At 33.0% G+C, this 12,711-nt stretch overlaps 1 protein-coding gene across 3 annotated transcripts; it reads left to right on the top strand.

The window, feature by feature from the left end:
• The first annotated feature begins 5,580 nt into the window (after window positions 1–5,580).
• LOC114184748 (ADP-glucose phosphorylase) lies at window positions 5,581–12,424 on the top strand. Of its 3 annotated transcripts, none has more exons than XR_003604606.1 (6): window positions 5,581–6,070; window positions 7,626–7,655; window positions 7,825–8,491; window positions 10,174–10,464; window positions 11,287–11,418; window positions 11,683–11,950. XR_003604606.1 is itself a non-coding variant. In XM_028072062.1 (6 exons), exons 4-6 carry the CDS (start codon window positions 8,036–8,038, stop codon window positions 11,941–11,943), a joined length of 1,008 nt encoding a protein of 335 aa, XP_027927863.1. In that variant the 5' UTR covers window positions 5,586–5,769; window positions 5,875–6,070; window positions 7,626–7,655; window positions 7,825–8,035; the 3' UTR covers window positions 11,944–11,965. The 3 variants fall into 3 exon arrangements, 2 of the variants coding, with proteins under 2 accessions (XP_027927863.1, XP_027927869.1); XM_028072062.1 differs by lacking the exon at window positions 11,287–11,418 and having other exon boundaries at window positions 5,586–5,769; window positions 5,875–6,070; window positions 11,683–11,965; XM_028072068.1 differs by lacking the exon at window positions 11,287–11,418 and having other exon boundaries at window positions 5,587–6,070; window positions 11,683–12,424.
• Window positions 12,425–12,711: the final 287 nt, after the last annotated feature.

Genomic DNA, 12,711 nt, shown 5'->3' with positions numbered 1-12,711 from the left:
TTATGTAAAAGATACTCTCTTTTAACATATTAATGTTAATACATTAGCTATTTTTTTTAAAATACTTTTTATTATTAATTTAGTAAAAAAAATAGTTAAATATATGAAATAATTTTTAGAATAATTAACAGGGTGGTTATAAAACTTATAGTTAAAGAATCATACATATGATCTTCTTACAGGTCTTGTGAACTGTGTTCAATCTCTCATTGTCAAAAATATTATACTATGCTTAGTTAAAATCTTATTTATTTCATAAAACTTCTCTATTGTGATGTAATTAGTGTAATATAGTTCGAAGAAACTTGCAATCTTATAGAAAAGTATCACTGTACAACGAATTTAATGTTCTTTTACATTTTAAGTGCACTCATGCACACATTTCTTTAAGTCAATTATATTTGTTTTTTTTTCGATTGTGTTATGTTTGAACATTTTTTTTTTTTCAAAAACAAACAATTTGTGATAATGATTTTAATAAACTATATTTAACATATTATGATAATATTATTTATTATTTTCAAAAATAAATAATCTATTTTAATAATATAAAACTATTCAAGTTTAATACCTGTAAGGCCTAATTATTTATGTCCTAATGTTTTAAAGGTTGGCCTTAAATTTATTGGACCTAAGAGTTGGTCCATAGGGTGCTAAGGTCCCTAAAGCCGCCAAGGTCTCCCATTCAGCTATCACTTTTGCAAACAACTCCTCTCATACGCTCTCATTCCTTTTCAGAATCTCTGCTAGGGTTTCGAGATCCATTCGTCTTCAAGCAAGTTCAACTCATTTTTTTTCCACCCATGTAAGTTGATTCTTCCTTGTATCTTCCTTGCTTTCAGCTCTGTAGTCGTATTTCTACCTAGGGTCCGTCTTGAACCTGTTTTGCTGTTTTCCACCTCTTGAGTATGTTCCTAGAGTTGCGATGCTCATTGTTCAGCGTCAAAGTGCTCTTGCTAGCTATTTCCAGGTAAGGGAAGCTAATGTTCATTGTTTTATTTGATTTCTCTGGTGTTTTGGTTGTGTTTCTTGGTTTGAGATACTTGATTGATGTTATTATTGCTTGAGAACTGTTAAAAATACTATTTTGGTTTGAAATGGCTATCTGTGCACGCAGGAACAGTGGAGAGCTCTAATAATCTCGCCCAGGCGAGCCAGTCTCGCCCAAACGAGAGTATCAGAGGATGCTCCCTAGAACCTGCGCAAATTGTCGCTCAAGCGACGTGCCCTTGCTTTTGAGTAAGACCCCATCTCGCTCAGGCGAGGAGGTCTCGACTAAGCGAGAGGACGCGAAGGCCCTGTTCCCACTTTTCGATCTCTCGCCTAGGCAAAAAGAATTCGCCTAAGCGAGGGAAACCTCTCGCTTGAGCGAGACCTTTCTGCCTGAGCAAGAAGCTGGGCGAGAAGTGCATTTGTTCTGTGGTTTCTTTGTTTTTATATGTTGGTCATATGTTTGGACTGATTATACATTTTAAAGCATGAATTGAGTGATTATGTATGAGCAAGATGAATTATGGTATGTGGCTTATGAGTTTAACATGATTTTGGTATGATGCATGTATGGAATGATTCATGGGCTAATAATGATGAGTTTGGTAAGATTTTGGAATGGAATATGATTGAAGGTTAGTTATAAATGTTGGCATGAGATTTATATGCATGGCCAATACAAATTTGATGGTTAAACATAATTGGTATGTGGTTAAGGCGTAATTCCACGATAGTTTCGTGGTGGTGCCTCATTGGTTAGGGCGTAATTCCATGAGTTTCTAGGTGAGACCCCATGGTGGTGCCTCAGTTGGTCGGCATGTAATTTCATGACCCTTGTTAGTGGGAGTTCATGGTGGTGTCCCATTTATATAATTTAGTAAGGATTCAAGGTAAGGTTGCATCCTGACACTCTAAAGAGTCAGTTATTTTCAAATAGAGTAGCAGGAGGCCTGAAACTCATTAAGGGCTAACCTTGTGTGTGAGGGATGAAACATTGTAACATGTAGCTCGGTAGAGTAAGGAAGTCCACCACAAGTGCAAGCATTCGCTGAATCTGACTAATTATATGTATCTGGATGAGTCGTGTACGAGTCTTAGTGTATTGATTGGAAGGTCATAACATGATTGGATGATGTATGTATATTTGATTGTGAAAGTGTATACAATTGTATGATAAATCCTTTTTCCCTCTACCTTACCCCTTTTGTTTGATGTATGTTATGTGGTGTGGTTTTTCTCTCTTTGCGATGATCATCGATTTATTTATGTGAGCAGATGCGAGAAATACTCGTGGTCAACAAGGAGAGAGATGGTGGTTCCGCTGCTTAGCCTCTGGAATGACTTTCGCTTTTGGGCTCTTCTTTTAGGGCTATGGCCCCATGTATTGTCTGGCCTCTGGGCTTTATTTTTGGAATACTGTCATTATGTTATTATACTCTATTATTGACATCATGGTGTGCCTAGTTTCTCTTCTATTTTCTTTTGAACAACTGTATGGAGTGAGGCTTATACTTTAGAACCGTACCATTATATTATTATGTGTGACGCCTCCTTTAATTAATTAAATGAGGTGTTACAATATCTATATGATTTATTATGTAATTATATATATATATATATATATATATATATATATAATACAAAAATAAAATAGCATAATATGCACAATGTGCATTAAAAATTGTATTCTTAGAAGAAATGAAGAACATAAAAAAATGTAGAGAAAAGTTTGGAGAAAAAAATATATTGAAAAGAAAAGACAAGAAAAATTGTAAAAAATATTTGAACCAAGATCAACAAATGAATAATTAAATTATTTTAAAGATTAGAGTGAGTATAACTTGGTGGAAGTATTTTAGATAAGATTTTATATTTGAGATGAAAAATTTAAATATAATCTGCTGATGTCAATCACTATTAAATATGATAAATAATTTATGTCTATAATATAATTAAGAACTTATTTATTATCAGTATACTTTTCACATGAAGTAATATTTATTCAACTTAATTTGTGATTCTATAATGAAATAAATTCATATCTTATATTATAATAAAATATATATTTTTATGAAGATATATTTAATATTTCTATTAAATACTACTTAATATAACAAACTTTTAAACATTTAATACACTTCCATGTAAGTATAATATATTAGGTAGTAAGATGTTGACTTTTACTACAATTATTTTAAAATTCATATCCATTATGATTTATTAATATTGTAAATTTATTCACATTAAAAATATATATTTTTATTTTTCAAACTTTTATATATATATATATATATATATATATATATATATATATATATATAATGTAAATATTACTATTTTCAACTCATTTTATCTTGTCTTAAAAGAAAAAAAATTCAAAAGATGTTTTTTATGATTCACTATATATACAAAACAAATTGGTAGATAGATGTTCTAATACTTTATGAGAAAAATTTTAAGTATTTTTTAATTAATTTTTTTAATTGTATTTGTTAGTTATGAAATATAATTAAAACAATTAGGTCTTTTTTTCCTTTCTCTTCTATTTTTTATTCATCTTTTTCTCCTCATGGTCCTCCTCACCCTTCATTATGATTGTTGCAACTATGCACACCGCCTTTATCTCCTCTTCCTCCTTCTCAATTTTCCTCTTTCTCCTCCTCTTCAAACTTTGATCGACAATATCGTGACCTCTAATGCTACTTTGTTGTTGCATTGTTGTCGTGCCACTACGCCACCAGTGCCATCAGCTCTAGCTTTTCCTCATCCTCTTTTTTTCCTCCTCTCCTTTTTCTCTCCGTGTTCTTTTTTTTTTCTTCTTTTCATCCATCTCCATTTAATTTATAAAAAAATCTCATCAAATTTGATAAAAAATTGTCGTTCATTTTACCAATGAAAAAATTTGTTGATAATTAGAATTAGGGTTAAATATGTTTTTGGTCCCTTAATTCTTAGTGAATTTTGGAATTAGTCCATTTCGAAACTTTAGACCAATTTAGTTCTTCATCTTTCGAAATACGTGGATATGATCATTTTAATCAAATTTTCTTAAGTTTATTTGACATTTCAAGCGTGTTTCATAATAGTATTTGACTTAACATTAAAGCAAAAATGTGTCAAACAGTATAAACAATTCAAATACAATCTTGAAATGTGTACGAAACATCACATAAACCTAACAAAATTTGATTAAAAGGACTAAATACATGTATTTCGAAAGATGAAGGACTAAATTGGTCCAAAGTTTCAAAATGGACTAATTCCAAAATTCACTAAAAGTTAAAGGACCAACATATTTAACCCTTAGAATTATGTTAAGCACCATATCAAGATGAAGACCCATAAACTTATCATCTTAAGGGGTTGGGTTAAAAGTGGTGTCAATTTCTTGTGTGTGGGTTGATCTCACTGGTGTTGTATCTCTTTGATGATTCTCTCTCGAAAGATCCAATAGTGGTATCAGAGCCGAAGGTTCGTGTGGTGACCAGCTCAGACGAGTTCATATATCAAAAGTCTTCCTAATAATGGATAAGGTAAGTGTGTTCCGTTAAGGTGAATGACGGTACAAGTAAGGGGTACTAGTGCCTTAAAATGTTTTCACTCGAGAAGGAAGTACCAATGTGAAGGGACTCACACTCGAGGAGAATATGGTTAGGAATCTAAGTGTGAGTCTAAGTCCCACATCGAGTAAAGATGAGAAAGTTGAGTACCATATAATATTTAATAAAAAATTTGAATTTTAATATAAAAATTAAATTTGGTTTCAATTTAGAGAGGGACAAAATTGGTTCATGTTAACAAAAATTAGGACTAAATTGAACAAAATTAACAAATATAAGGACCAAATTGAACATAGAACATTGACTTTGATACCTGGCACATTGTTGGGTTGACATGTGTACACATTGAAAAAATTACAAAAATCATGATACGTGACACATTGCTGAGTTAACACGTGTACATTGAAAAAAAATTGAAAAAACCATGAAATGATACGTGACGGTCACTGACCGTCAATAATTTAAACTTTGTTAGTCAAAAGAGATCGAATTGAACTTAGATCTATTTAAACACAAAAATAAAATTGAGACTTGTTTGACAAAATTTGACAAAAATTGAGACAAAAAAATATTTTAAACTTTTTCCAAATTAGAAACTTTATGCTTGTAGTACAACTCGATGATGTGCCTTGTTCCCCATAGTGTTTAAAATAATTTTGTGATGATGTTTTGTGACATAAAAAATGTAAATAGTACCGTTAGGATAATGAAATTTTGACACTAAAATTTTTTTATATCTATTTAACATTATTTCTCATTACTTTTTATTAATTTTTTAAAACATGTAAAAGTTAATTTTTATTAAGATTTTTTTAACCTTATAAAAATTGTCAGATCTGCAAACTATAATTGAAGATGAAAAACTATTTTCTAGAATAAAAAATGTTTCTTTGATACCATCAAAACAAAAACATCCGATTGATCCTGTTTATCTGGCATATTTTTTTATTATTTAAAACTAATTGTGGGTCTCATACTAAACATAAAAAAAAAAACAGAGAAATATGTAATACAGACAGGAGTTTTTTAAGTTGGGCAGCATTTAAATTTTTTAAAACTTCCAATCTTCCTCCATCGGTTGGATTTCATTCTACCCATTTGTAATTTCTCATTGTAAATTTTTGCGACAATGGAAAAGGCTTCCATCTCCCTCTCTCCGTAAATGTTTTGTCCTGCGACGCTCTTCGTATGCTGTATTTGTTTGGACACTTATCTTGAGGTGTTTTTTTTTTTTTTTTCTTCTGGTATAGATCATATTCAGATAAAAGATAATCTGAACTTAATTTCGAATCAGATGCCTATTCTATTTGATTAAACATTTCAGGAACCCTAAACCCTATTCGCCGCTTCTTCAAAGATTTCCAAAATTTCAAAAACCCTAAATCCTCTACCATTTTATTTTGCGATTCACTCAAAAATTTCAATAGCAAACCAAAGGTAATTCCAGAACGCACGGTGTCACTGTTGCGCTGGTGGGTGGATTCGTCAGAGAAGATCGAGGCTAGTTGAGTTGTTATAAGGTATGTTTCGTTTGTTCCTTTTTCTATTTCGTTCCTTTTCTACTCAGAGAATTCATAGTTCATAGTTCACGTTTCATATCATATTCTTAGCAAAAGTAGGTCATATTTTCCTTTAGACAAATCGAAAGCAGACACAAAATAGGAGCCATATATAATTTCAAACATGAATTACACATCTTGAAACAATTTTAAGGAGCTGCAATAACCACTCCAAGAATTGTAACCTGTTCCTCTACCAAGCAACTATCCTTCATTTGATAATTGATTGGTGAAATTATTGATAGGCATAAATCTGGATGCACCATTTTCATGACATGAGGCACTAAACCAGTAGTTAGTTGCAAGGAACAGAGACTGTTATCGATTGAACTGATAAAAAATGATGCTTTTGTTTCCTTGGACTTGTGAAGAATTTTACCCTTAAGGTTAATTAATTACTCATTCAACTATGTATATGACGTTGGTCTGCATTCACAGTCCCTATTGGCAACAATGTGAATTGTAGATTCATATAGCATCCATAAGCTCAAGAAGAATATACGTGCTAGCATTCATATCACTGGCATTGCCGCATGTTGTGTTCTCAGTGGTTAGTGCATGGTGCTCTTCCATAGGTGAATTAAGAATGCATCATTAGTACATGTACTCTATACAAGACTTTCATGGATATATACTGCAGGTTAGTTGAGTCAGCATTCAATCGTGTAACCCTGAACCAGCATCTTAATAGACTGGATCATATAAGCAATAGCAAATATTTATTTTGGATCTACTTATACATAGCCTCAACAGAAAAAAGTTGGTTCCTAGAGTGCTTTTTTTTTTCTTTCTTTTTTTTTTTAAACGAATTACATGTGCTGGGAGATTGTTCATATTCACCTAAATTAACTTACAAATTCAGAAAGTAATTTGGAGAACCAAATTGGAGTTCACTGATGAAGTTCAGAAAAAAAAAAAATTCTGAGTCCAACTTTGAGAGGTTGTCAAACTCATAGAGGTGTTTGTATGTGATGGCATCCTTCATCCCAAACATTCTCCTTTTCCTATGTTTGATATTTATTCCTTTATATATGGTTTATGAAATTCCTATTTATTCTCCAATTACAGAAAACTTTAAATCCTGTTACAGTTTTCTGATAAATGTGAAGCACACACCTGCATTTTGCGTTTTTCATTTCATAGCGAGAGAAATAAGAAAATATAAGCTTGTTCACAGATAACTTTATTCATTTTTGCTCCCTGATTTATTTTTCTCCCACAACTGATATGACTTATTTTTGCTTCTTGATTTTTCTCTGTTGTAAAATATGCTATATTGTTGCAGTAATTGGTTTAATTACTGCAAAGGAGATGAAATAGAAATGGGCAGAAGACAAAACAATAATAAAAAATAGAGTAAATTATGCAGTTTCCTCAAATTACATTGAGACTCCATTTTTTTTAATTTCTTTTTAAAATAGAGGTGAAATAGACTCCAAAAAATATCATCTCATACAACATTGAAGATCAACTCCAAGTTTTGTTCTAAATGTAAACTCTGATATGTCTTTTGCAGGTACTATTCACTGACATGAGTGCTTATAAGGTAAGGGACTTCAAATTTTTTGCTTTATATACAGTATATTTAGTGTTTATCTAATGATATTCTGAGTTGTAAAAATGATAGCATTAGTTATTTTATGATACGATGGGCATTTTAATATTTATATTTTAATTATTACTTTGAAATAAATATTTAATTATTAAATTTGCAGATCATTTCTTTAGGGATTTATAATTTTTTTTGAGCTTTGGAAAGCGGTAAAGAATTTGCACAGTTGAGTAACTTAGGGCCTTGTTTATGACGACGCCACAAACCACCACAGTGGTGGCACCATTGTGCGTTCTGCGCAAGGGAAGGAGAAACTGAGTGAGAAACCTATAGGAGAACCTTATGATCCCTAAGAAACAACAACACAGTGAGACATGACCTCTTCCTCAGAAAACCCAAACCCAGAACTCAGAAAAGATGCCGTGTGGAACCGTTGGGTCATATTCTCACCCGCCCGAGCCAAACGACCCTCCGACTTCAAGTCCAAATCCCCCACTGACCCGAATCCAAACCAACAGTGCCCCTTCTGCATTGGCCACGAGCACGAGTGTGCGCCCGAGATATTCCGGGTCCCGCCCCGAGACCTGGATTGGAAAATCCGGGTCATCCAGAACCTCTACCCGGCCCTCTCCCGCACCCTCCCCGAACCCCAACATGCCCCTTCTGGTTTGCTACAGACCGGGTTTGGGTTCCACGATGTAGTCATAGAAACTCCGGTTCACTCAGTTCAGCTCAGTGATTTGCCTCCTCCGGAAATTGGCCGAGTTTTTATCACTTATACCGAGAGAATCCAACAGCTCGCGAGCCATAAATCAATTCAATACGTGCAGGTTCGTTCTCTTTAGCCTTCCAGTTTTCACAATTAGCACCTGAAAGGTGCGGCCTTGTGTTTCTTCTTTCAAATTTATACGGTCAAATCAATTGGAAAAATACTTTTGCGAATTTCAATGCACATTGCTGAATTCCAATGCTCAAAAGGAAGATCGAAGGAATTATTGAAATATTTTGAGTTCTTCCAATTGCGGTTCATTTTTGCACTTTGTCTGTAAATGTGTATTTCATCATGCAGAACTTGTCTTTGATATTATTGGTGATAAGAAAACTAAGGATGTGTTTTGACAAACTTTTCCCTAAATACTTATAAGGGAGACAAAAAATACAAAGAAAAAACAGAGATATGTTTCTCAATTAACTTATGCAGTAGCTAATTAAACATCAAAATTTAGAGACGTTATATGAAAAATAAATTATAGATTAGTTTATGCATAAGATAATTTTAATTGTAGAGAAACTTATTTCATTTTCTTTGTTGTTGGTTACCTCTCTGAAATGTTTATCGTAAAGTTGGTCAGAAGAGGTCCTAATTGGACTACAGAATTACTCATTTAAGGACCTTAGGCATAAATATCACTGACTTCAACGTTTTAATATGTGGGTCACAGCTGTAGTAAAACTAGGTAGGTACAAATGCAACTTATAGTGCTACCATTGTGGTTACAGTGAAGTTGTAGAAGGTCCAAAACTGACTTGGCCGTTGCTGACTGTTTTTTAGAAATTTACCCACAGTATATCTTTGAGGAACTAAGTTCACTATTCACTCTATGGGTAGAAGGTCATATTAGTTTCAGAATGGTGTAAATTATGATTTAAGTGTATCAATAAAATTTGCTTCCTCTTTGCAGACTTTGAATACTGCAGAATCATATGAATACAATGTGAAATTACTCGCTGACATTGAATTAGTTCATAACGTCCGTGATCCCTGAATGTGTATTATTTCTGCCTAATTAATCCTTATGCTTTAGACTTTAGCATTACTATGTGATGGTTTGGCCACTTCTTGTGCACCAAGATGTTATTTTTTGCTTAAAAGGGGTGTATGGGGATGAAACCCTTTATCTTTGATGACTTTGTTGGTTGTGTTCTTTGGGGATTGGTGTTTTGACTGTATAATGCATGAAATTGCTTTCTTTTGTCGTCTCATTTTTTTATCATTTCTTAGTTCTTGCTTGTGCTACAAAAGCTGAGGCAGGAATTTTAGATGTAACAGTATGCAATATATGTGCACATATGTTATATGTGTTGATATATGAAGGTATAAAATCTTAGGTGGAATTTGGGAAGTGTGTGTGGATCTTGGATATATTTGCTTAGATAAATGTTTTAGGTTTCTTGCAGTCCGTAATTGCGCACTATGACTTCTATACAGTATAATTGTTGATTTTAATTTGGGTAATGAGAGCAATTAAGCCATAAGCAATAGTTGCATGCCTAATTTGCATCATTGACAATGTATCTGTTTAGTTTTTTAGTTAATGTTGTCATTGTGTTACTCAAATGGTAGATGCTGTCTATGTGCCTACATTTCCATCATTTTATACCTTGACTTAAATAATTGAAATTGATCAAGTTTTCACATTTCTGCTTAAATAATTTACTGATTTTTCTTCTTCTTGCGCTTTTTTTTTTTTTTTTTTTTATCTTGTAAACTTGTTTTTATTAATCTTTGAAGGTGTTTAAAAACCATGGTGCTTCAGCTGGTGCATCAATGAGTCATTCTCACAGTCAGATGATGGCCCTGCCTATTGTTCCAGCTACTGTATCTGCCCGCCTTGCAAGTATGAAAGATCATTTTGATCAGACAGGGAAATGTTTTATTTGTGAAATTCAACGTGAAGATCTTTTGATTGATTCATCTACCAACTTCTTTTCACTGGTTCCTTTTGCTGCTACGTTTCCTTTTGAGATATGGATTGTTCCTCGGTACCACTCTGCTCACTTCCATGAATTGGATGTGGAAAAGGTACCAGTGGTTTATTTGCTGAGTCTTCTTGCTTCTTAGGTGCCAAATATTTAGTTTGATCTCAGTATAATGCTCCTGATATGTGGCATGAATTAAAGGCTTAAATTTTAGTTATTTTCTAAGACTTGACACTCATTCCTATTATGGGCTGATTGCATGTGCATACTGTCTGAATAAATAGATCTGAAATGGTGTTAGACTTTTAGTTTTACCAATTGCCATTATCATATTTTGAAATCTTGCAAGATAAACTTTTAAATAAGTTATCATGATATTAAACCTTTAAAGTTTCTATCATGTTAATAAGTTAAACACGAGCCTTATAATGTCAAATTAACCTATTTCTACTGTGTCTCGTGCATCAAGTGGTGGTGGTTAAATTTTTGTTGTTTAGTACTTTGTTTTAAATAGAATTGTATTTTTCCCATGACTATTGTTAATTAACATATTTAAGGATAAGTCATACATACATAAAAACTAAATAGGTCTTTAAGTAGGCTAAGTCAAACTCTTAAAAATATCAAGCCAAGCCTGGAAAACCCTATAACAGGTAACATGCCAGACTTAGACTTTAAATTTTAGTAAATAGACCAGGCATATCTAAACGAAACATCATTCAGCCCAATCGATTTCCTCTCCTAGTGACAGAGGTTGAATCTGAAAAACAAGGAGTGTTTGGACTGGGACACAATGCAAATATTGGAAATAACAACGAACTGCTGGCTTGGAAGTTCTTCATGTTTTTTACCTGTGAAAAGATAAAAGATTCAAAGAGGAAAATTTTGAATTTGAGGCAGTCTTTTATATTGATTATCTTATCAGAGCTGTCAGAAAATGCTGCAGAAGACGCTAGCAATGCTTCTGCAGATGAACTTAGAAGAGGGCAAGAATTAGCAAGTGGATGGTGATATCGTTATGAGATGTATAATGGATACTGATCAAAGTGATCAATAAGTAAGGCTTCAGGGCTTAACTGTCATTATAACTTTGAGGATTTATTGTGATGTAATCCATATTCAGTATTTTTGGAATAGCACACAGATAGCTTAAACTATGAGTACCCTTTGTGGAATTCGCAATGCTATATGTTTAGCATAACATAGCACTGATCCACTTTTGTATTACTGTAAATTTTGATATACACATGTAGGAATATCTCCTTTATTATTCGTGTTTATTGTTCCAAAGGTTGATAATTTCTTCTAACAATTTTTGCAGGCAGTTGAACTAGGAGGTTTGTTGAAACTAATGCTCAGAAAGATGTCTTTGCAGTTGAACAATCCACCATTCAACTATATGATTCACACTAGTCCACTTCATAGTAACGGGTCAGAGTTAGCATACACTCATTGGTTTATACAGATAGTACCTCAGTTAATTGGAATTGCGGGTTTTGAGCTTGGAACTGGGTGTTACATAAATCCTGTGTTCCCCGAGGATGCTGCAAAGGTTCTAAGGGAAGTGAAAGTTCCAGAGTAAAGATAAAGCACGTAGGAACAGAAACATATCTGGTAACCTAGTCTCAAACTTGTTAGGTGATGAGTTTCTTTGATTCACATATGAGGGTCAAGCTTTTTGTAACAGTGAGGGGGTTTCGTAGAACATTGAGATATTTGAAATAAACTTTTCTTTGTGCATCATTGAGGAAATGAATGTGCAGAAAGAGGAATGACCACTGCAATTTTTATAATTTCAATGTCTTTTGAGGGATTATAAAGGATAGGGTATCCTTTGCTGAATCAACTGCATGTGTCAGATTCTGTGACTTCCTTCTAAGCTCCACCGTTGAATCGTCACCATCTCCATTAATATAGATTATGTCAGCAGCACGTGTAATAACAATTGGAATGCATAGGAAGTTGAGTTAGTAGTGTTCTTGTCGCAGTAATTGATCCTAGAAGCTGGTTGACATTTTTGTGTGCTGATTCAGTAACTACTTTCAATATTTTTGTGAGTTCAACCATTTGGATCAGGATCACTAGATGTTGAAATTTCAACTACAGATAACATCAATCATTATAATAGTAAAACTTTTTAATAGACAAAAATCTGTAACTATATGATTGAACTCATCTGGGGCCTGCTGTTACAATTGAACTGTAGAGTATCTTATCCTAATCATTTTGTCAATGACATAATGACATTCTATTTCAATCATATATGTTTCCTCATTTTCAATTGTATAGGATCTTTTTTTTAATGTGACAACTCTTTTAAACTTGACCACTTTTTTAATCATAAAACTAT

The sequence above is a fragment of the Vigna unguiculata genome, chromosome 1 (genome assembly GCF_004118075.2).
Source record: "Vigna unguiculata cultivar IT97K-499-35 chromosome 1, ASM411807v1, whole genome shotgun sequence".
Lineage (NCBI taxonomy): Eukaryota > Viridiplantae > Streptophyta > Magnoliopsida > Fabales > Fabaceae > Vigna > Vigna unguiculata.
This window is presented reverse-complemented; position numbering and strand designations above follow the sequence as displayed.

What these genes read in the sequence shown, in the direction of transcription:
- LOC114184748 (XM_028072068.1), top strand. Translation starts at nt 8,036, where the DNA reads ATGACCTCTTCCTCAGAAAACCCAAACCCAGAACTCAGAAAAGATGCC. An exon ending in AATCAATTCAATACGTGCAG is followed by an intron (nt 8,492 to 10,173) that starts GTTCGTTCTCTT and finishes TAATCTTTGAAG; the next exon opens with GTGTTTAAAAACCATGGTGC. An exon ending in ATGAATTGGATGTGGAAAAG is followed by an intron (nt 10,465 to 11,682) that starts GTACCAGTGGTT and finishes CAATTTTTGCAG; the next exon opens with GCAGTTGAACTAGGAGGTTT.